Source organism: Protopterus annectens, chromosome 3.part1 (assembly GCF_019279795.1).
Source record: "Protopterus annectens isolate FY-2018-M chromosome 3.part1, PAN1.0, whole genome shotgun sequence".
NCBI classification, from domain to species: Eukaryota; Metazoa; Chordata; order Ceratodontiformes; family Protopteridae; genus Protopterus; species Protopterus annectens.
Window position 1 is genome coordinate 1,324,943,188 of NC_056732.1, and position 25,525 is coordinate 1,324,968,712.

Consider the following 25,525-nt stretch of genomic DNA (forward strand, 5'->3'; position numbering starts at 1 on the left):
GGTTGTGTGGGGCATCCACAATGGGGGGGGTGCAGATAGGCTTACCCTGCTGCAAAAAAAAATAGAAAGTAATAAATATTCTTTTTTGAGCGTGTGCTCTAAACTGATCGCTGTTTATATAGCTCCCCCATTGAAATGTCATGACTTGAAATGCCAAGTCCCAACATGCGGGAAAAAAACACCAAAACTCCAGGAGAAGAGCAAGTATCAAAAATCATTCTTATCCTTTAATCTACTTTTTGGTAGAGGGCAAGCCTCCCTGACCCCAAACTTATGTATACCAACTCTGAGATCATTATACCTCGGAGAAAGGGGAATATTCCTAGAAATGGCAATCTTGGACTTATTGTAAGTAAAATTATTCTCCACATCCAGGGATTCGCTCAAGTGGGTCCCAGATATAGCAATGATGAAAAGTAGAAACACACTGGTAAGCATTTTTTCTATATATTTTTTATTCCTGTGCCTACTGACCATCAAACCACTGCTATCCATTAACTCCATAATAGGAGGAATCTAATGTCCTTTTGTTCCCTTCAGAGTGAGAGTGAAAGTAGCTCATTTGTTTCTCAGTCAGGAAAAAGCTAGCCAGGGCATGGCCATCCTGCAGACGGTTATGAAGGAGTTTGTAGTGTAGGCCTAAACACTCCACTAGTGGCAAAATGGCACCCACTTCCCAGTGGGAGCCACCTATGCCTTCTACAGGGGCAGGCAAATCTCAACACATGCCCCCTGCAATAGTTGCCAGTCACTGGCTTGGATGGTCATATCCTCTCAAATCACCCCCCCCCCCCCCAGCATATGGATTGCTTCAGGCATGGAATGTACCTGCCTAAACACTGGAACACCAAGTCTTAACATCCAGCAGCCACCAAATACCTTTCCCCCTGAGCAGGCATATCAGCAGAAGTTGTGCCTGTCCCACTCCCCACCTTGTAACTCATTTGGAGCCCCTAATCAAACGCAAGTCATCTAGGTCTTAGTCAGGGCTGTATCCTTCTACACCACAAAGCCTAGTGTTAAGCTTTACCCTAATTAAGGTTCAACTAGTGAACAATTGTATTAGTTTTTGCCTGTGTCAAGAATTGTAATGTGTTGGGAAAAGTCATGATAATATTTATTGTCATGAATTTGTTGCTGGTTCTGTAGCAGAAATTACATCACTCATTTTAATTACTTATTTGTAGAAGGAGCAGCTAAAATAGAGGCTTTTATGGTCTAAATTCTTTAGCTGCCTCTAGACTAAAGATATGAGAGAATGACAGATCTTATCTAATACGTAATCCCTTTGACTTGTGTGCCTGATTTATAACACATTATAACAGCTGGTTGCTATCATTAATAAACAAAAACATAACCAAACAGAGCAAGGGGCCATACGTGTTTTCACAGCACTAAGTTTTAGGTGCAGCAGAACGGTCCTGTTTGTGAGGTACAAAGAAATGTATATTGCAAAGATGACAGTAACCTCCTTCTCAAGACATTAAGTGAGCCTTTTAATTTCTTTACATCTGTTTGCTGTGAGACTTGTTAAACTAGTAATACGTTAGAATCCTCTCAGGGTTTCGTATACTGCTATTACTAAGCCTTTGGTTACACAAAAACCTGCCTGTCTGTCCCTCACTTGCATCTTGAAGGGGTGGCTAGGAGAAGGCATTAACAGTAACATCATCTGTTGCATTCTTTTAATTCTGCGATTAAGATTAATTTTACCATCTTGTTCATCTTGTTACTTTCAGATGTCCTTTTAACACTGTGCACTGATCAGTGTTCGCTATAGTTCTTGTTCTTTTGTAACTTTTTCGCAACTTGTGATGATAATCACACCTTATGTTAGTTTGACTGCCTTAGCTGTTTGTTTTTCGTGTCTTATTCATTATGTAAGTGAAACTGAGTGTGTGGCTTTAAAGGGTATATTCACTGTTATCTTCATGAGGGTCCAGAGTTACTTAGGATAACGCAAGAAAAGGATAGGACATCAACATGAGAGGGCAGCTGCACTGAATGTTTAGATGCACTGAATATTGGACCGTAATCGCTCAGAAGGGCGCTGCATATGTTGTTATTTGTTGCAGTATGACCTTTGTACTGAAGACTCTAACTGCTAGTTAACCTGCGTATGAAAATTACTTTATTACTACATAGGGATGAAAACAGAATATCTTGGGGATAGGAAATAGTAATCGTGTGTCCTTTTCATGTTGCAGGAATTCTTTGACCATGCAAAAAAGCTTTGGGATGATGAAGGAGTCAAGGCATGCTTTGAGAGATCAAATGAATACCAACTGATCGACTGTGCACAGTAGTAAGTGTCTATATTTCTCAAAAATGTCAAGAATAATTTTTGCATTTGTTGCAATTTGTCATGTTTTATTTCTGCTTTAATTTCAAATGTTGGTCATTTGTTATTGTCAGACAATTATGTGAAAATGAAGGATAAAGGTGAAAAGGTTTGTGTTTTTGTGTTAAGACGTATTCAGCGCAAGAATGCTGTGGTTTATGAATGGCAGTTTATTACACTGTAATTCCTTACAACCAGTGCAACAGAAGTAGTGCATTTCTTTTCAGTCATTGGTTTTCATATTTGCCTGTCTTACTGCCAGTCTGCTGGCCTTCATGCTACCTTTCATATTCTGGTTTGTTTCAGACAGGATGCAGTAATCATTACAAAGCTGTGGGGAGCAATATTTTTGTCATGCTGTATAGAATATTTTTAATTTAATGACCCTGGGGGAGAGAATGACCCCAACACTGACCCTTTTTATTATCCATTTGTATATTATTGTGTTTTTTCACCCAAACCTTCACTTGGTAACAAGCACCTTGCTCCTGTCTTGACACTGCTGTGACCCTGTGTACTGTCCCCTTTACCACCTTCAGTAGGACACAAGCCTCATCTCTGCATACAACATGGACACCATAACTAGCATGTAAGCACTGAAGAGTTTTACATATAACCTCTGTTCCCAGTCTCCTTCCTGCAGTAGGGTTGGCACCATTTAGAAATGCTGGAGGGATTTAAGTATAATCACTGATCACATTCTGTTCTCTGAATGTAGCAAGGCTGGCACCATTAATGGCTTGAAGCCACTGGAAAGTGTTACTTATAACCCATTTCTTCTGCCTGCAGCACGGTTGCCACCATGAATAGTCTGGAAATGCTGGAGGGAGTTATGTATAATTTTTGTTCCTAGCAAGCACACTGCATGCTATATGGCCTCAGTATCCCTTTAATTATGTTTACCCTTGAGTGGACAGGCTGGAGGAGCAGCAGAACTGTCCCCCATCCCTTGCAGGTGGTGATCATCCACAGTTCCAGATAGACTGGAAGGAGCGATCACACCTTAAACCCCCTGGAAGGGGGGGAGGGGATAAACTATCCAAATTCATGCAGTTGCCCTGTTCCACAGTCAGTGTTCTGACTCATGGATACTTCTTGTACCTAGCCAGTTCACTGGCAGAGTGGGCAGATCCCATCCAAAATTGCCTGTGTTCCATCAGGTATACCAACATTTCAGCTGAATTTGGTCTTTTTTGCTCCTTCCGTACATATATTTATATATTTTCTATGAGATGTGCCCACATGTTTTACTGTGTTTATGTGCAATTTGGCTCTTATCAAAGAAATCAGGATTCAGTATGTTTGCAATGGGAAATAACAATAAGGAATTATATTCATTAAGTCATATCAAGTCTTTCCAAATGGCAACTTTCATTGAAAACTCCTAGAAAATGATATGCCAACTGGAAAAACCTGGTAGTATAAGGTTTCCACAGCTTTCTTCACATGCAGTAGGAATTTTGTAGTTAAAGTTTGTGTGGCTGTTTATGTTTATTCTTTATTTACTAACCTCTGTGTTATTGGTGTTTTGTATAAAATGTGCCTAGGTAATATTGAAATTATACTACTTCACACTCGTCCAAGGTTCAAGTACCACCAAGGTTATATTAGTCAAACTTTGCAAGGTTTTACAAGCCCCTCACCAAGCGAGAGAAGAGCAGGTGCCACATGTAGCTGAATTTGTAGTCTTATTGGGTCCAGAAACACTGCACTTTTACCAAGTGCATATTTCTCAATGGTAGTCAAGTTGTAAGGTGAGAAAGAAGGCAACAACTGCTGAGCTGGGAAACATAAGCAAGGGGAAAGTAAAAGATTTTGAATTGAAATTCTGATATTTTTTGATGAAAACTAAAGCATGTTCATTTTTATGTAACATTCTAAACTATTTGAGACACTTGATCATGTTTTCTGTGTGCCTGTTCCCTTTGATAACTATACAGCACTGATACATATTTCTGTAGTCAGGTTTTTTTTATACCAGAAAACATCTTCATTTTTAACTCCCTTAGCATTGAGATTAATATCTTCCTTGAAACTAAGCTTGGAATCCATTACTATACCCAGATATCTCCAAGTCACAAATCATTCCGAATCTTAATGTAGCTTGTATAGTCAGTATAGTGTACTAGCATATGTAAAGGAGAGTCTTTGCTGCCTAAAAAGTTTACCAAAGTATATAGTTGTGTGTTTTTCATTTAGTAGCAGTCTGCTGTGTCTAACCCATTCTTTGATCTTTTCAAAGCAAATTTGGAGTGTGTTTGTTAAGGGCTGTAGATTATTATATGGACATAGCAAGGTAGAATCATCTGGGAACTGTGTGATAAAGGATGTCATGGTGTGCTATTTCCGATCACTGATAAATTTATTTTATTTATTTTATTTTTATTTTACATTTGTTGACCGGGATAGTCCGACTGGATATATGTCCATTTTCAGTGAAGGCCCGGGGAGAAAAGCTCCAGATAACACAGATAGAACATAACAGATATAAGTCAAACATATTTACAAAGTCCTCTAGTAAGTACTCACAATATACACAGTGTGCAATAGTATACAAAAACAATAGGTTGTGTTGTTGTTGTTGTGTGTAAATGATGAGAAAGGTAGCAGACCTAAAAACAGATTTGTGTGGTATGGCTGTTTTTATGAAGAACAAAGATGGGGCAATGTGCTTCCAGGCAATAGCTTTATTTTGATCCTAATTTTCCAAAATTCTGTTAACCTTAAGACTTTCTCAACAGTTGCACAAGTCACTGCTCTGTAACATTTATCTAGCTATGAATAATACAGTTTTTATTGTAGTATCATCATTTGTATATGCCAGATAAGGTCTCCCAGGCTCAACGAAGGTGCAAAGTTCAGAATATTGCAATAAATAAATCTGTCAGTCTCGTAAAAGCATGGTAACACGTCAGTAGTCAGACCACTGGCATCCCATTTTAACATGATACTCATGCTTACTTATATTAATAGAGAAGATGAACCCTGCCGAAAAAACTGCTTACACCTGAGTAAGGCAAAGAACAATATCACAACTAGTCTGCAAATGCTTTTGAACTTGGTGCAGCATTTTGCCTCATGCATAAAATTAATCTTTGTGTATAATGCTTAATAATAAACTACCTACTAAGTGGCATTTTGTAAAAACTCAGTGCCAAGTCTAACCCAATTTCACAACGGTCTGTGCAAAATTGTTCATGGAAACACTGTACAAATGCAAATGGCTGCATAAAGACTGCTGTACCTACCAACAGTAAGCCCAAAACAAACCCAAAAAATAACCACAATGGTGAACTCCTAATCTTAACAGGATATATAACAAAAGGAAAAAGTCATAGCCAAAATCAGAAAGTACAACTCTCATAATGGCAAGAGCTCAAAAATTAAATTAAACAGGAAACTAAGAGTGTTAATTAAACTCAAAGGGAACATGCAACAATGTGCTGAATTGGTAATAAATATCATCATCTTCACTGAGCAGAGTGACATAGCAAACCTACTGGCTGACAAATTCATCTCAAACTTCAGCCACCGCTACCCCCTGCAACCCTCTGGTAAATCCCCAGTAGTATCACCCCCCCCCCCACACCACACACACACACACACACACACACACACTATTAGCAGAGAGCAAGTTATGGCAGCACTCGCTAAGGCCAAAAATACAGCCTCAGTGGGACCTGACAATATCCTGAGCTGTCTCCTATATAGACTGAAACATGACCTATCAGGACCACTTGTGTTACTTTTCTAGCCTCAAAACAGGTTACATACCAAGAGAAATGGAGGATGGGAGTGGTTATCCCCCTTCATCAACTGACAGTGAAAACTACAGACCTATTAGTCTAACTAGTCTAATATGCAGAGCCATAAAACAAATTGTCATAGAAATGATCAACAAAGACATTAGCAACCTACAGATACTGCACCCATCCCAGTTTATTTTTGTCAGGGAATGATCAAGCCTGTCCAGTCTGGTAGACTTTTCTTAGAAGGTAACCAAAGAAACGGATAAAGGGAAAATGCCATACCACCTACCTAGATCTGGCTTAGACATTTGATACAATGCCCCACTTGGGTATTGTAGACAAACTCGATGAACTAGGCATAAATCCATACATAATTTGATGGATTGCCAGCTGGATCACAGATAGGATCCAGGAAGTCAGGGTTGGTGAGACCACCTGCTCCAAGAGTCAGGCCACCAGCAGAGTTCCATAGGGCTCTCTGCTGGCCCCCTCTTGTTTGACACCTACTTCTTGGAGATAAAGGTTAATGTCAGGGGCCCCTAGCTCACCAAATTCATAGATGATTGCAAATTGGGATCTATCATAAGATCCCCCCATGACAACAACATCCTGCAAGAAGGTCTAATGCAGACAAATGACTGGTGCCAAAGTCATGGATTAAAACTCACTGCAAAGAAGTGCATTATAATGCCTTTTGGGAAAACATCAACTCAGGCAAATCACTCCATTGTTAAGACACCCCTAAGAGTTTACCCAGTAGTTAGAGATCTGGGAATATATGTAAACAGTAATCTGGCCTTTGATCAACATGTAGCTAAAGTGGTAAGAAAATCATTCTTCATTGCCCAACGTATAGGTAAGGGTATAGCACCCAGACCCAAGGAAGTTATAGTACCACTCTACGTGGCAGTCATTGAGTACAAAGCCCCCTTTAGCATGTACCTGTCCCACAAAGGTTCCTCATCAATTGAATCCAGGGTTTTAACACATTGCCCTATACAGATCATCTTAGAGCCCTGTCTCTATGCTTGGTCTCCTACAGACTGCTGCAGGGCAGTCTGTGTTTACCATGTAAGTCATCCTTAGATCAACCCCTGACAGAGCTTTTACACATCCACAAAACAAACAGCACCAGAATCAAGCCCTGATGGAGCTTTTGCACATCTACAAAACAAACAGCACTAGAATCTCTAGATCCAGGGATTTAAAATTTGCTTGCAACATAAATAGAACATGCTGGCAAGACAGATATGTGTCTCAAAGTATCCCCATGCTCTGGAATAGGCTTTGCATCCATGTGAAGCAGAGTCCATCCCTAACCCTATTCAGATGTAACCCTGACCAATGGATGGGAAATCATAAATTCATCCCAGGGCTGGCCCACATGTCTATTATAGGCAGAGGCTGACAGTAAACATTCCCTAACTAACACTGGATGGAAAATCTTAAAGTCATCCTGGGTCTAGCCCCCTATGCCTCCTATAGACAGTGACCAACAGTAAACATTTCCTGATTAACATACCCCCTCACATAATTATTTAGCAACTCCCTAACTAACATACCCCTTCAATTTAGACACACATGCTACAAGAAGATGCAACTGGCTCGGGCTGAGTGGCTAGGCTTATAAAGGCCCTGATGGTTGTTAAGAGTATACATATGAATGTATAAGGGGCACCATTTGTAACTGGATTACCAAAAACTCAGGTACATTTAAGTTTCAATGAATGTGTTTGTTTTCTGATGAGGGCCTTGGGGAGTATGACTGAGAAAGGATTGCCGTAGGATCCTGGGGACTGTAACTGAAAAAGGATTGCCAAAGGAATCTTGAACAGTTCTTCCAACTTCTTTAAAAAATGTCATTTGTCTTTACTGTAAACCTACCTTAAGCTTAAAAAATACATTTTGTTTTCTTTTATGACACTTGTTTTACTGATTCTTAAATTGGAAGTTATTCCTCAATAGATGAAAAAATATTAGCTATCCAGCGGCCTGAAGGAGGAATGCATGTTTTCTCTGCCTTTGACAGATAGAGAGGATTAAAGGATGCAGAAAAGTGCATTTATTGGATGAGGTTTGGCTTGACTTTTTATTTTCAGGGCTATTGAAACTCTTGGTTTAATTTCTCCAATTATTTGGGATTTCTTACACCATAACAGGAATAGACCCCATTCCTAAGGCAATGAATGAGTGATGTTCATGAAATTAGTATTGTTTCAATCTTTGATTCTAGACAAAAGTGCTCTTCATAGCACCTGTAATTTGCCCAGAATTATCTCCTTCTGCAATTTATATGGAGTTGCATGTATCGGTAACATATCTTAGTACAAAAAACTCTCTGAAAAACACAGGCCTGGACAGATAAAGAGCTAGCTAGAGAGAGAGATAAATAGAAAGAAAAATAGATAAATATTTATTTCTATAAATATACATATTAAAGCAGCCAATTCAACAACATGTTATAGTACGCAAGCAGCTTAGTATGCCAATTCCAAACAGGTAGTAACCAGAAGGCAGAGGTCAGGTTGTAACCTCACTGCCCTGAGTTTTGAGACAGAAACCACCAATGACCCAGTGCATTTCTGCACCATTGGGACCAGTGTTACAAATGTTAAATGAATTACTCTGCCATTGAACTTCACCATTTGCGTCCCTTCCATATCAGTACTTTTAAGTAGTAAAGGAGGACTTTGTTAATGGTAGCCTGAAGTTGTGAAGGAGTAGTTAAAAATCAGTTATGTGTGCCAGAATTAGCAGGCACAGTGTTTGGTAGGTTAGTCTGAAGAGTTAAGGTTATGAATTACTTTCAACCATTATTCAATACCTCCAGGTTTGATTCCCTCTAACTACTTTAATAACTGTTTAATTCTGTAAAACTCAGTACTCTGGGTTTACCATTAAGATGTGTCTGCTCCATTTAGTAAGCTTATCTGGGTAATGTATGATCATATTAAAAAGGAACTGTCTGCTGAGAAGTCACAGACATTTTGCTGGTGATTATGAAATTAAACCAGGTCAGACATTTTATAGCGTTATTCAGCTGCAAATTTCTGGGTATGGTCCTTTAATATGATAGGGTGTTTAAGGACTTCACATCATCTATTAATTGCTTCATGGTCTCTTTTCTATTTTTAGAAGCAGTGAATGACAGAGTTTTTCCTGGCATAATTGGAGATCATCGAAAATATGTCCTTGCCCAAAGGAAATGCAAATTCATTTATAGTTTTGTGTGTAATTTCATACAGCATTCTGTTGTAAGAGGAAGAATCACATTTATTTCCTGAACTTTGCTGTCTTTCACTGAAATTGTTACCGTCTGGTGGCTGTGTAATGATAAGTTACACACATGCTGCATGTCACACCATTAACAGCTTGCTGGCTGTTAGCTCGAAGCAAATATGAAAACAAAAAGTAAAAACTGTAAGGGAGGACATGAAGAGATATAACTTTTTTTAGATTCATATTAGTAAATGAACATAGTTATGTATCTATGTTTTTGGTTCAGTGCCTTTGTAGTTCAAGATGTACCAGTTACACCTATTGTATTGGTAATTTCATTTGTTGGAATGGGTGATTTTATGTGGTCTTTGTTTAATTAATGACTTGTTAATTTATTAATTAGTGGTTTGTTATAGTATTTAAACCTGTGGCATGAAGAATTTGTTGTATCTGATGAAGTAAACCTGGTTGATTTTTGCCTGATTGTGAGCCTTATTGCCTGAACTACTGGACTGGTGTGGCTGCTTTCTTTGGTGAAGACATGAAGAGGTACTTATAAGGCCTCTCCAAATAGAACAACTTTAATGTTTTGTCTGTTGCTCTTCCATCACAGAAGCAGTGCTAAAATATTTTTCATATTCCTAAATATTTTCTGACAAGACAAGAGTACTGTCATTTTTGGTATAAAATTTATGCACATTTTGTAAACAGAACAAGTAATAAAAATGTGTTTCCTAAAGTCCAGCTTTAGCTAAACATAACTAAAGCATTACATTTTTGTTAGACAGTACCTTTGATGTATATTTGTCTCTTTACAGCTTAGATCTATAGTTTTCTTGACCCTAGTCCTTTACATTTTTGCAGTTCTATTCCTCCGGAAAAGGCAGAGGCTGTAACTAGTTGTCTGGCTGTGTGATGCAGAGGTTTAAGGCTATGTGCTTCTAGGTCACAGCTGGGTTTGAATCCCACAGTCTCCACTTGTCTACTGCGTGACTCTGAGTAGGCTACTTAACTAGACATTCATACTGAGTATATTTAAACATTTATATGCTGATGGCATTGTGATGAGATTAAAATCTGCTCCTGTGTTTACTAGAAGATGTGTGGAACCATTATAGTGAAGAAGTAGCATAGATGTTAGTTGCATTATTGCACTGCTGTATTAACACAAAGACATTCAAAAAAGAACAGACAATAAAAGAAACTTCTGAGCCAGCTAAATTTGATCTACATTGTCAACCATCTGTTTTTAAAAGTTTTAATTCCTGGTATGTTTGATAAGATATTCTTAAAAAAATTAAGTCGACATCTTTAATTGCTATTTGAAGGAATGGTAGATAAATCTGATGCTGTATGTGGTCCATAGAATGATCATTTACTTATAAAAAGATGCCACACTGATATTACCTTTCATATTCTACTATGAAACTACTGCATTGGAATATTGCTGCAGAAAGAGTGCTCACTTTTGTACACCTGCAGTTATTTTACAAGGTGAGTTTCGGAGACAAGAGCCACATTGAATGGGACTTGTGAAAATATAAAATGCATAGTGTAACCCACTGGTGGCCACAGTTGTCTTAAAAGGCTCTAAGGTCAAGAGAGACTTGCATGAAGACCTGAGATTTGACTACAGTGAAACTACAGGAGTTCAAGTAAATTTATTTATTTATTTATTTTACATTTGTTTACTGACTTGGAACAAAGCCAATTTTCAGTGGAGGCTGTGGGAGAAATGTCTTTGTAATGTGGGAGGAAACTTGAGCACCCAGAGGAAACCCATACGAATGCAGGGAGGACATGCAGACTCTGCACAGAAGGATACTCAAGGTTCTAGTTCATAGGAAGAAGAGCAAATAAGGGGAGCTTAAGACGAATGGCAGCATCTCAAAACAGGATGTGTGAAGACAATGGAACAGATATGCAGTAGAGTCAGGTATGGAAATTGGGTACATAATAAAAGCTGGAGGTACCTTTCAACCTCTTTGCAGAAGCGATCTGGACAAAGTCAAAAAGAATGGGGGGGGGGTAGTCAAAGGCACAAAAATAAAGAAAAAATTTAAATAGTGCTCTTATAAACTTAAAGTTGATGGAGTACAGGTGAGTGCTGCTTAACATCCTTCCGCACAACATCCAACCGCGTTTGTGTCCAGACTGTGCTAAGTAGATGTAAATGTGGTCAGATGTTGTGCAGAAGGACGTTAAGCAAAGCACAATGTAAAGTATACATTTGTTTATTTAATATCCTAATTGCTTAATGTTCAATGAGATAGAACCTATCCTGGACATTAAGCAGTGGTTATCTGTAATGGGTGTTGCACTGGAATGCATTGCCCGAATGATATGAAGTCTGAAACTTGAATGTCTGTCATTATTTATTAACTTCAGTCCTCAATGATTTGGAAGAAAACCACAGATTTTAGTAGAAACAGACAAAGTATGAAATAAAAATCTGGGCGTTCTGTGAAGATCTGATCAGTTTAGAGGTATATCTGTAAGGGACCAGGAGCTCTTTGGGATAAGGGGACCCAGCTCATGCAGTGCTAGATACAATAACAGTAGAGTACTAATGGTTATATGAGGCCAAACTGGTAGCTATGTAAGCACTGACAAACTGGGGGAACATGGCAGTAACTAGAGGTATGTATAAGTAACCACATTATTGGGTTGTGCACTAGAAATCATTCAGGTTCACTGTTAGGAATCCTTAGTTCAATATATTACAGCAGTCAAGCTGGGAGTAGGTGAGGTCATGCACAACTACAGTAGGATTTTGGGATAGTTTTCCTTAACTGGAAAAATCATGATTTAAGGATAGATGACACTTGGTTCCTAATTGTCATCATCCAAGATCACACAAAGATTTTTTTATCATGTCCACAACCTTCCAGTTTTATCGTCATCATACATGGTAGTCATTATTTTAAAGCCAGGCATTTGGAATGCATTAATGTAGTGCATATAGCCATTAGATGAGCACTTGTCATCATACCTCTCAATGTCTTGGTCAAGAATTCTGGACAAATCCAAAAATAATGGGTAGTGGGATAAAGGCCCATAATGGAACTATTCACTGTCTGATTTAACAGAAAATCAAAAAAAAACTAGAGGGACAGGGCAAGAATATGAGGCAAAATCAGGGACATTCTGCAAAGTCAGGGACAGTTTTGGATGTCTTCCATGTCACCCTTAAGGTACCCTACAGCAGCTATTTTGTTTTGAGGAAAAGAGAGGTAAAGATGAATACAATCTTTGTAGCAGTGACACTGAAGATCTATCCTGCTGAGCAGAGCAGGTATATGTAATGAAAACAACAACAGACTGAGAATGGACCACAGTAGGATGCAGAAATAATGATGCGGACGAATAAAGAATTAACACCTGGCACTGTGCAGTGTGGGAGGCAAACCAGTCCAGAAAAGCATCTGCAGCCCCACAGCAGGCGTATAGGTTAATAGGTTCATAAATTTGTACTTGGCAATTGCTCCATTAGATCCTAGTCATTGTAGTTCTCACCGCTTGCTTCCCCTTTCTATGATAGTACTGGATGACACACTGGGGTGAATGTACAGATTTCTATCCACTTGTTGAGGATGGCTTTATAAAAAGTTAGGGAGTTTCTCTGTTTGATAATCGGAGGGGCGTTTTCCATAAATAGGTTATACTTTGGGAAATCTATTTGTTACACCAACAGATTCTGTTTATATTTCAATGTAGAATAAGATCCTTAAGGCAAGTATTGGTGATGTTACCATTTTTTAAATATGCGTGAAGCTGGACAGCACTGGTTCCATTACTAACTTGCAAGCCAAACAGAGTCACCATACAGGATTCTGTAAGCATTAGCTAAGGCTTTTACATGATCATTGTAACTTAAGGAGTTCATTTCTAAGATCTTGGTCAGAAGTCATAGATTCATAGATACCAAGCTTGCAATCTGGAGGACCACTGAGAAGCCTAGCCCTAATTCCCAGTTACCCTTAAGCACTGTCTGGTTAAGTGACATTTTCAGAGTCACACAGTAGGCAAATGAGAGTTGAGTGAATCAGCCTCTGTACCACAAGCACTACAGCTTGCAGTCTTTTCCTTCTGCTGGAACTACCAAATGTTCATTGTTGTTTATCAGGTTGTGTAATATGTGTGGACAGGTACATGCCAAATACGGCATTGTATTCTGCTTTGGGCCTAAAAAGAAAACAGCAGAGACAGAAAAACATTTTCTGGCCCTGGAAGATATAACTTTTAATAATTTGTTGGCTAGGTGCAAGGATTTTCTAACAACAGTGATACATGGTGGCTAAAGGAGAAGTCATTGTCCATGAACCTGCTTAGGTCTCTAATGATAGTGTCAGCTTTGAGGATAGGTGTCATTTATGTGACAAGTGTAGGTGTGTTGTTTTTTAAATAGTACAATACTGCTTTTTTGTATTTAGCTTAAGTCTATGGTCTTGACAGCAGAAATTAGTTTAGGTTAGGCCTTCATGCAGGATGTGTGTATCAGCAGTTAAAGAGCTGGGTATGCAGTTATCAGATAACTTTGTTAGCCAGACATCATTGACATCAGCTTGAACATCAGAGAAGAAGTGCTAAGCAAAGAGGGGTGAATCTAAAACACATCACTGTAGTATGCCACTTTTTATAGAGGACAGTGTGTCTCCAACACTTACTGTGTGGCTACTGTCAGTAATCTAGCTGGCTAGCATAGAGGTTACCAGTTAGATCCTGGTATGCCACGTATACTGAATAGTCATACAGAACCTCAGTAATCTTGTCAGAGACTTAGCAGACAACACCTATCTTTCACAAATCCCAATTTGCTCAAGTTGAGGAATTGTGGACTGCCATTATCTTTGTTGCTACGTTTCGTTATTCTCCATTTCCATTACTTTACAAATAATTCTGGTGATACTAATTGGTTTATAGTTTCTGGGGTCAGTAGTAGGCCCACCTCTTCCTAGGGATACTGCTGTGGCTGCAGTCCATGTGTCAAACACATGTACAGTGGAGATGGACTGAGAACGAGTAAATCTAAAAGGGAATCCGTGAGGCTGTGTTTGATACTGAATAAAAGACAGCCTGCTATGGTCTTTGAAACCATGCAGCAAGTATCATTGGATTGTTGGTGGAGAGGCAGGAAGGGAAAGTGGGAGGAGCTAGAACTAAATTTGTTTGCAAGTATAATGAAGATGTCTTCAGGGTTAGAATAGGTGTTACCATGTGAGATCAGCTATGTCCATTGTTGAGTGTTACTTTACAGATTCCTAACATAGTTAAATAAAGATGTATGTTTAGCTTTGGAAGAAGTGACATTATTAATTTTGTACTTTGCTTGCAAGTTTTTATTTTACTCCTGAGTTTTTTACAGACCTTAAATTTACTTTTAGAATGTTTATCCCTTACTACCAGAAACTTTTTTCTTTAATTACAAAGTTTGTTTATACTAGGGTCAACACAAAAGGACTTGTTCTTAAATTTACCATTATAAGTCTGTTGGATGTATAGTAGGTCTGCATATGATCTAAAAGAATGTCATGTTTCAGACAAGTATTGTCTAATAATTTGCTTACTATAAATCAGTATCAGAGGGCAGGCAGTCAGAGCCTTTCACTGGACTCCACGGTTGCAAGTAGTGAATCTAATCCTGAGTGAGATTTCACAAATTAGCAAATATGCAGAATCACAAATTCACAAACAGCATGCCTTTGGGGTGTGAAGGAAGTTAGCACACATGGAAAGGGCCCCTTGCAAATGGTGGAGTGGGGTGTGGGGATTTTCAGACTCCACACAGAAAGTACCCAAGACAAAAAACAAACTGAAAAAGTGTTGTGATGCCGCAAACAAAAAATTAGCACTTCATATGATGAACTGTGAAATACAAACATCTAACTCCAGAGATGTAGAAGGATAAGGCCCCAGTTGCAGCCTAGGGACCTGATTTGATTAGCGGCTGGAGTGCTTGACTGAGCTAGTGGGAAGGATGGGCATAACCACCCTAGTGGGAAGCCAAGGTTGGGCAGGAGGCATGCAGCCACAATTTCAAGAGGAGGAGAGGCATTGCAGTGCATATAATGTGGCAAGCTTTTGGCTCAACAAGCCATAGTCTGATGGTAGCCTTCATTAGAAGAGTGTACAGAAGCATGCATTTGCAGAGGAAGACACTGTGGTGCACAGTGGTGCTAAAAAATGTGTCCCCCTACCAATGGGAGGGAGGGTGTAAGGCCATACAAATTCTGTCATTGCTAGATGCTCAATTAGCCATTAATACTGTCTGCATGATGCCCTTTGCAGAAAGCTTTTACACTTTTGCTGTAGTAAGGTAATTTCCCAGTGTGAGGAAAGAAATAAGAAGTCTCATTAGCAAAGGCTTGATGGTTTGTACCACAAGGACAAAAATCACCAAGAAAAAAAAAGAGAAAAAAGAACTAGGAAATATAAATACTTGACTGCATAAGTATTAACTCAAGTATATAAAAAAGAAGGCATTCTAAGCCCTAAGTTATTTTAGCAGTATAGCATTATAGATTTTTTTCCCATACTTTAGTTAATTTTATTATTTGTTTTAAGTTAAGCATATAAAGTCTATTTTATATTCAGAAGTTATGTCTAATGAAGAACATTTCATGCAGTAAAGGATTCTAATATGTACATGCATGTGTGTGTGTGTGTGTGTATGTATCTCTTTCTCTGTCTATCTGTCCATATATATGGTTACATTTCACTTGATCAAACGCTTTCTTGGTCAACAAAATGAACTGTATTAATATTTGTGTGACTGGCACGTTGTGAAAATGTCTGATTAAGCAACTGCCAGTTTGGCTGATAAAGATAGGTGGCTTTTTGGTAGTGCTGGGAGTTTGTGTGCAAGCGTGTGTGTGTGTGTGTGTGTGTGTGTGTGTGTGTGTGTGTGTGTGTGTGTGTGTGTGTGTGTGTGTGTGTGATGGTTAGAGTAGGGGTTAGGCAAGGAGACAAGTTTAATGTATCTGTGAGTCTGTGTGTTTTAGGGTTAGTAAAGGTCAGGTAAGGGGATAGACTTGGTGTAAGTGAGAATGTTTGTGGGTTACAGTTAGAGTAAGGGTCAGGTAAGGGGATAGATCTATTGTATTTGCAAGTGTGTTTGGGTCAGGGTTAAAGTAAGGGTCAGGTATGGGAAAAGATTTACCCTGGGATTCAATGAAGCCTACACTAAGTGTACCCGGTTCTGAGTGAACAGACAATACAGACATAACTCACACCTTCTTCCTCCTAATTTTCATTTCCCTGCTAATATTCTTGTAGTTTTAAATATTGAGAGAGATTCATAAAGGTTACCACAAAGTTTAGACTACATGTACACTTAGTGTAATCTTTCTGAGTAATTAGAAAGCACAAATCATGTGATAAGAATTTTATTAAATACATACTGTGTACACTTACTGTATACTTAGTGTAGGCTTTATTGGATCTGGCCCTCAGTGGGTTTTTTTTGTTATGTATGTGTATGTATGTGTGCGTGTGTGACTATGTCAGTGTGGTGAGTATCCCAGCTGTCTTGTGCAGTTGTAGCATTAACGTTAGGTGCACAGTTAGGTTTAAGGGCGGGGGTTAAGGTTTGGATTAGGTTAACACGCATTACAAAGGCGGATCAGGAGGGGGAAGCAGCGTGTTTTTCAGATTCTGGCCTTAAAGTGTGCCAGTACTGCTGTTAATACTGCTAACTAAGAGTGCATAATCTTTTGTTTTTTTTTTTTTGTTTTTGTTTTTTGCAGTCTGGATTTTCAAAGCAACATACTCCAACATTGTTGAATGACTTATCTTTAAATATCTTTACTCTGCCAACCTTGGCATCTTTGAAACACAGACTTGATTCTTATATCGGAACAATTTAATCTGTTGCAACTGCAAAGCAGCAGAAGTTTTTAAAAAGGAAAATAGTCTTGCAAGGGAACCAAAGCTTTAGCATTATTCAGTTTCTTCAGTTTCTTGTTTCAAAGAAGGAAGAACCTAGAGAAGTTTGACAACATGTTGTATGCTTTACATGTGTGTATGTTATGTGACGTGCTGAGCACCAGACCCTGAAGAGTAAGAGCCTACCTCGTCTTATACTCCAGCATGCATACACCAGCTTTATTTTCATTAAGTTCCTGTCCTCATTGTCCAGCTGAATGAGATAGCTGTGTTTACTTGTTTATGTTTATTAAACACAGTACAGGTCCGAGCCACATGGACATCCCAACAAAACTGCTTGGGTAGTGACTTCCTCAAAATCACAGTTAGATAGAATTTCAGAGAGTCAAACCCTGGACCACAGGGAATAGTTTGTTTACTGTTATGAAGACTTAACGAGTGGAAAATATTTTCAGTCTAGTTATGTTTATATTGTATAAAGATATCTGTGTTCTTTTTCCTCATTCTGTGGTGATCTATGTATGTACACTTGTTGGTTTTCTGTTTATTCAAAGTTTTTTTTAACAATTCAATAAAAATCAATGGGGAAAAAGGAAACAGTTATAGTGTTAAATCTCTGGGTGAACTGGCAGAGCTTAGTATGAATATTAGTAAGATTTGCACAAGTGAACAAATCCTATTTTGAGATGGTTTATTTTTTTGATTTGCCTGGGAGAACTGCATACCAAGTTTAGTATGGCTAAATATTTTTGCTTTTCAGTATGTTGTATAACTACATTTCACTGTAATGTTTTATGAATGTTGTTTATCAAAAACTAATCTTACCGCAGTGTGCTTTTTGTAAATTTCTGTAGAAATGGACAGCCAACCTCACACATTTCCTGCTACTTATTTTAAGCATCTCCAATGTCTTCTTTACTTACAGTGAAGATGAACAACACTTGTTTCTTCAGTGGATTCTGAGAAACACACTATTTTCAAAGTGCAGTGCTTGAATTTGTCTGATTCAATGCTTTGTAAGACAAAATGATTCCAATCCAGTACCTGAAGAAGTCAATAAATGTTTTCTGATTTTGAAATCTTGAACATTTAGTTATATTACATCCATTGTAAGTAAATCAGTTGGTCTGATTTACAGTAGTAACAAAATAAACTGCTATATTTTTTAAATACCATACATCAATAATACAGAAGTAGTTTAGCTTTTAACTGTTATAGAAGTTAAGAATCAAAATATCCCATGTGCTGAGTTTCATTGCCTTACCATCACTACATACTGTGTGATCCGTAGTGAACCATTTAATCGTTTAACCTCCCTCCGCTCTTAGGCTGCTTCTGGGAAAATAGTCAGCTTAACATGTCTTTCCAAGCCTACACTGTGGGAAAGAGGTTGAAAGTCACTTATTTTTATCATTCCTGTTAGGAAGACAAATATTTTCCCCCATAGCTTTATATTATTTTTGGAAATTAGTAGTTATGAAAGCGGAACTGCTAAATTTTAAAGTCTGTGTGCATGTATACTGGGTTTGGAAGGGTGGAATAAAAAACACATATCTTACGCAAAGTGTAATTATTAAAAATATTTACATCTTCATTAACTCATCCAGAATATATACATGGTCATTAGATCATCTTAACAAAAGTAAACAAAACTAGCTGGATCTACATCCCTACAGACTACAATAGGATTTTTGTTTCTATAGGCTTAAATAGAAAACAAGATCCATAGACTAAACATGCAAAGTGCAATGTACACATTAGAAAATCAGTAAAATACAAGTAAATATTCAAAAACAAAATCACAACACAAATTAAGGTTTTCATCCAGGGTATCTTCTGGTACAAACAATTGGGGGATCCAGGAATGGGTGATCGTAGAAGCTGGGGAGATGATTGCTTTTAGAGGAAGGTATGTAAAATGCCTTGTTGCTTGTATAAATGTTGTTTACCATTTGTTTTCTTGGATATGGGGAGTACAACTTTTAATGATGCTGTTTTTCCATGTATTTCCAGTTTTCTTCCTCCACAAACATGAACAATTCCTTCTATATCTGGATGTATGAACCGCTAGTACAAATTGAAAAATGATGGTATGTAGTAAGCTCCAGCTGTGCATTTTGGTGTTTCCTTTTTATTTCTAGCATCCAGACCCAGCTCTTTAAGTCAACTTGAATCATGTGGTAGCTGGCCTTATAAAACCTCCTAACTTGCTTTTTCAACTATACCTGTAGCTGGAGTGTCTAAGTATGTAGTCCAAGAGGCTCCTAAATAAAACCCTCTACTAACACATAAAAAATACACTAGGTGGGTTGCAAACTGGCTCACAGATAGAACCCACAGTGTGAAAGTAGCTGACTCCAAGTCAGACTGCCGACCAGTCACGACTGGAGTCCCGCAGGGTCCGGTCCTGGGTCCTCTCATGTTTGGTATCTACTTCTCTGAAGTCCAGGCCAACACAAAGGGGCTATGGCTGACAAAGTATGCAGATGACTGCAAGTTGGGAGCCATAATTAACTCCCCTAATGATATTGATGTCCTACAGAAAGGCCTCAATGAGACCAACAAACTCAATGCCAAAAAATGTGTCGTCATCCCCTTTGGAAAAAACCTGGTTCCCATGAATTACCACATCAATGTAGCCAACTGAACACAGAAAGCGTTATAAGATCTGGGAACTCAGGTTGACAGCAACCTCACTTTTGACCAACACATTGCCACTGTGGTCAGAAAGTCCTTCTGTGTGGCACATCTCATTACTAAGGGTTTTGCATCCAGCAGGAAAGAGGTCATTGTCTCCATCTACTCTTCCCTCATTAGGCCAATCATTGAGTACAATGCCCCATTTGACATGTACCTCACTGGACACCTGCAACAACTGGAGAGGCCGTAAAAGTACCTCACAAAGAGGATCCCAGGCCTTAAACACTTGTCCTGTATGGACAGACTCAAATAAATACAACTATTCTCTGTCTCATATAGCCTACTTAGAGTCGATCTCTGCTTGACTTACAAAGCCATGTCTGACCCAGCTCTGTTAGAAATGCTACATCTAAAGAAATCCCAATCCCTCTGTACTGCACACTCCAGAGACCTCTACCTCATTACCACAATCAACAGAACATGCTGGAGGGACAGGTTCATAACCCAGAGACTGCCCATGCTATAGAATAGACTTCCCATACATGTTAAGCGGAGCTCCTCACTGGCCATCTTCAAGAGAAATCTTGATGAGTGGATGGGAAATAGAAAATTCACCCCAGGGATCACTCCAGTGGCTCTACTCGACAGAGGCAGTGGGACTAAGGTCGGGTGGCACGATGCCCGGGTAATCCTATGGGCTAGGCTTGTAAAGGCTCCAGGGTCATTAGCCTAGTACACCTATGAACCTATAAGAGGCAGATATGTTACCTAATGTTTTTCCCGTCTCTGGAGCTATGAGAATATGAGGGTGTCACATATGAAATAGGTTGACACCCTCATATCATTTAAGACAAACTTTAATTACTGGATGGGCAGCCATGAATTCAGTCCTGGCTTGTCTGTCTTTGCTGTTCTGGAAACTGGAGATACTTCACAGAGGTGAGCACTGATAAAGCATATATGGCCTCTTGATGTATGTGCTTTCTAATTCCTGAAATCCTATGATCCTACTTACCAGCTGCCTAATATGTATTCATGGTCAAATGTTCCTAGAGGATAAAATGGCTGCACCCAACTATTTTCAGCTGACTGATGCACAAACATGGTATCTGATATATTCATCTGGTTAGAAAGTTGAGTCTACCAGTTGTTTAAAGCCAGTTTGAATGTCACATTGAGAAGTTTAGTGTCAGCTTTTTGATGGCATGAAGGAATCACAGCTAATATTAGGAAAACTGTTTGGCAATTTAGTGCATAGGATTAAGATTATGACCTGCTAGTGATCTTCATTTTGTAGTCAGGGTTTGATTCCTTCAGTCTCAGTTCGCTTAATGTGTGACTGTAATTAAGTTACTTATGTTTTTGTTCACATTTGTATATACATTGTGGTATATGACTAGTTATGTTCAACAATATATTTTGCGCTGTATCTCTAATAATATGTTTTGGCCATTGTTTAATATAAAGCTTCAGAATCTTTTTATTAAGCCAATGCTCAAAAAAAAACAAAAATTTCTGGAAATTTCACTGTATGTTTAGTATCAGGAAACATCCACAGACTTCAGTGGACATGTCCTGTGCATGTGAAGGTGACTCCACTAAAATCCATGCACATATTCCATGGTTAACCCACTTGTGTCAGAGAGAGGTGCAGTAAATTTATGTATTCATATCCCTAATAAAAAGTTTACGAATATTTTTTATTGAAAAAACAGACCATATATATTAGGAATGTTAAGGGAGAAAATATAAAACTGCACTTAAACAGTCTATGCCTTGATGAATAAGATACGTGAAAACATGAACGGAATATTTTACTATGACAGTACTCCCAATTTGTTTTTGTTTTGTTTTTCAGGAAACAGGAATTTTCAGAAGGATTAATACTAATGTTGCAGTAAATGCCAACCAAGGAAAATTTATTATGATCAATAGACTTAGGAATAATTTCACATCTGAACTGTTAAGAAAGAGCAAAGAGTGAATATTGTCCATAATTAGTATGTAAACACCTCACTCCGTTCTCATTTCTTAAATTGTGGTAGCTGGTTTACAGGAGAACAGGTGACTCACCAAAATCATGGTTAACCTAAGTTTCCCCTTATTTTAGCCATATCTATGCTTTTTGGAATTAGCAGTTCTATTAGCTGTTCCCATTTCTTGTTAAAACTCTTGACATTAGGTTGTGAAAAATGTAAAGTAACTACTACATTTACTCATAAAGTGAACAATTTGAGGCCTTTCCCCCAAAAAACTTGTATTTTAATCTTGACTGATAGGATTTTAATAGCCCCAACTTACATATCAACCTCCAGACGTGAACAGTCTTTTCTCTCTGTAGTCACATAATGAGTTCTACTCTGTTGTCCTGCATTGCAGAGACTTCTCGACCAGCTGTTGTACACTCACGCCTGTCTTTATTTATTCCAAGTGAAATGGAGACAGTGAAATAGCTATACATCTAAAACTCTGAGTTCACCAATAAGATGTCTAAAATTGTACATTCTATGCTTGTAAGCATGTAGCTTTTAATGTCATTAATATCTGCTATGATTATGGCTACAATATATGAGACTTCTTGTTTAAAAGACGTACCTACATCATCTTTGCTATCACCTAACTTGCACCCCAGGCACAATACTGTGACATAGGCTATGTCAAAGGAACTTTTGTTATTCCTGTTAATTGAGCAGCCTTTGATCATTAGTCCTTCTGTTACTTATCCGTGAACCTCATATTGGTTCTCTGAAGAAGGATTGTTACTCAGGATTTGCTGTCATAGTATTTCCTAAAAACTCTTTGACAAAATTGAAAAAAGGCTTTAGCCTGCCTTGAGATTTCCTTTGTTTCTTTGTAGGTTTGTTTTGGATCATGTTCGTTAGATGACAGCTGAAGTGATAGATATATGTTCTGGATTACCAGCTCAGGTGCTTCATCTAGCTCAGTGGAGACCTGTTGTTGTTGTTGTTTGTCTTTCGGCTTCTTCCCGGTAAGGGGTCGCCACAGCGGAACTTCAGTCCGCTAATGATTGGCAGTAGATTTTTACAAAATGCCGAGGTGCCAGCTCGATGCCCAACCTTCAACGAAGGCACGCCCATTTACGCACGCATGTCTTTCAAACGCTACCCAACCGTGGGGAGTACATGCAGACTCCACACAGAAGGCCCTCCCAAGGCAAGCTGAGAATCGAACGGGAGAACCTCTTGCTGTGAGGTAACAATGCTACCGCCGTACCACCGTGGCATGACATATGTTGGTAATATGGGTATCACAGTAGAATCCTCACCTAAACTGATATTAGTACAACCTAGTACAAGGGGTTCAAGGTTAGTCCATGTGTCAGTTTGCTTCTTTCAGTAACTTTTTAAAGTCCAGATACTAATGAATCGCCCTCACTGAATATGCTGTTGTGGAGGATATCCGAGTGTTCTATGTCAACATGAATTCATGCAACAGAAACAGTTCTTTGAACTGTTGCCATTACATGACATTTGAAATGTGAATTTGTTACAATTAAGGGAGTGCTTATTAAGTGTACACTGCTTATTTATACACTTCTTACAAATGGTAGATTGTTTTGAAAACCCTTGTTTCAGTAAATTATCAAAGTGAAACAGATTGAAGTTCTTCATAGTCATAGCCTCTTATCAGGATGAAAAGTAATCCTGGAAGGAAAAAACGAACAGTTTGACAAAAATAGCCAGTGAGACTTATTAGTAGATTCTGTACAGTAATTCTAAATGTACTGATTCTTAGGCCATTTTACTGCATTTCTGAAGAGAACATGGAACTTTTGTTTTTTTTACAACATTGTTGGTTCACCAAACTATTCATGTCTTTCAAATGTTTTCTTCCAAAAACAGAAATCTTAAGTTCACAAAAAGTTATGCACACTGAGATCAGAGTCAACGTTATTTATTTATTTACTTATTTTTGCATGGCTTTAATTGTTGTATGGCTGCAAGAAAGAAAGGCCTGTGAGACAGTCGCTAAAGGGGCCTGCCAGCATATGTGTTGAAGTGGATGGAAGTTATGCTACCCCTATCACGTAAATAGTAAACAACAATGAGCTCTCACCCACACCTTTTTCAAGTACAACAGCAAAATGTTTATTTGTATATATGTCTTTCCATTCTTATTACAAAATATGTTTGTAAAAAATCACCTTCCATGATATATAATTTCTCCCTGCTTCATGCATCTTGTGATTAGCAGCATTTACATATATTAGTTGGATTTGGCAGGTGCCTTGAATGGTTGGAGGTAGGGAAAGGGATTCTGGTCAGGTATGCTTGCATGCAGTTGACCTAGGTGCAAGAAGCAGATGTTCTTCATATTTCACTGTTGCAGTCATCACATTTGGGTTATCTGCTTGCAGTAACCCTCAGTCATACCTCTCAAGCCTCATTTGGGGTCTTAAAAAGTTCATGTTCCTCAAAGTTCCTTGAAGTTCCACATTGAAAGACTCTGTCACACATTCAGTGTTAGGAATTTTTTTAAGTGAAATCCATGTTAAATAGAAATTAATCATATTAATTCATTAAAAGAACTTATTTACAAGTAAAACCAGCATATTTTAACCATCCTATGATCTTCCTATTTGAAGTTGTTAGTAAGCCATTAGTATGTGTTCCACATTTTGCCCATTTGTTCCACATTATGAGGGCTAGTGTTCCTCATTTTGGAGATGGAAGGTTGAGAGCTATGCCCTCAGTTGGCCTGATTATCAAAGTCTTGGGTCCTCCGTCGGGTGCTGTCTCATCTTCCATGAAGTCAGGTAGTCAGGGGTATAAAGCATGCAGCCGACACCATTACATCTGTCTTTCTTGCCGTGCGGTGCCCGAAGCAGAAGCAGTTTGCAAGTGCCGGTCGGCCGACTCCTGAAATTTTCATTTTCGAGTTTCAGAACAGAAGTCTTAACTAAAGCTAAGTACCCCATTGGGGAAACATTTTCTTGCCCTAAACCGATGTCAGTAAAAGTCAATAATTGTATTTCTTGTGGAAAGCAAATACCTCATAAAGATTTTCATTCATACTGTATTCCTTGCCTAGGCCCTGACCACGACGTACCTCGCTGTTGGTTTTGTGCCTTATTTAAATAACGAACTATTCATTGTCAGTATATTTACGCTTCTAAATATTTTGGCACTCGGTTCAATTACCCAGATATGGCTTCAGTAAGCCTCCCGACTACCGACATTCAGAAAAAATGCAAAGATAAAGACAGAGACAGGCCGCCTAGGTCCAAAGCTGCCGACGACGCTTCTCCTAAGCTAGTCATCAGTTCACTGGTACTCAGTGAGGTGCTTTCGCAACCCCTGATACCCGCTAGTTCAGATTCGCAGGCCTCTACTGAGACCCATTCAGAGTCCGGTATGCCACGAGATGCTTCAACTGTGAAACCTGCAAATGTGTCTATCTTGGATGGGTCCGGAGCCGCTGTGCAGGCACCGGCTTCTGAGGGTTTATTCAGGGTTACTGACTTGCATATTAAACCGACGACATCTTCTTCTTCAAGGCCTAAAACTCGATCCATGCCTAGAAAATCGACACCCAGACTGCATGGTCAGGCCTCTATGCCTAAAAAACAGGTGATAAGAATGGCTGAAGACCTTATTACTTTAATCAGGAGAAGCCAACCTTCCCCCTCTAAGAGACCTAGGACTGAATTTGCTTATGATTCTTCTGATCA

The 25,525-nt window shown here is 38.7% G+C and overlaps 1 protein-coding gene across 2 annotated transcripts in view; it reads left to right on the top strand.

Moving 5' to 3' along the window:
• GNAL (G protein subunit alpha L) overlaps window positions 1-25,525 on the top strand; it is a 2,475,953-nt gene that overhangs the window by 1,759,652 nt on the left and 690,776 nt on the right. For both annotated transcript variants that reach the window (XM_044067360.1, XM_044067361.1), the window contains exon 5: window positions 2,208-2,305. In XM_044067360.1, the coding sequence (XP_043923295.1) occupies window positions 2,208-2,305 (98 nt within the window). The remainder of the gene's footprint in view (window positions 1-2,207; window positions 2,306-25,525) is intronic.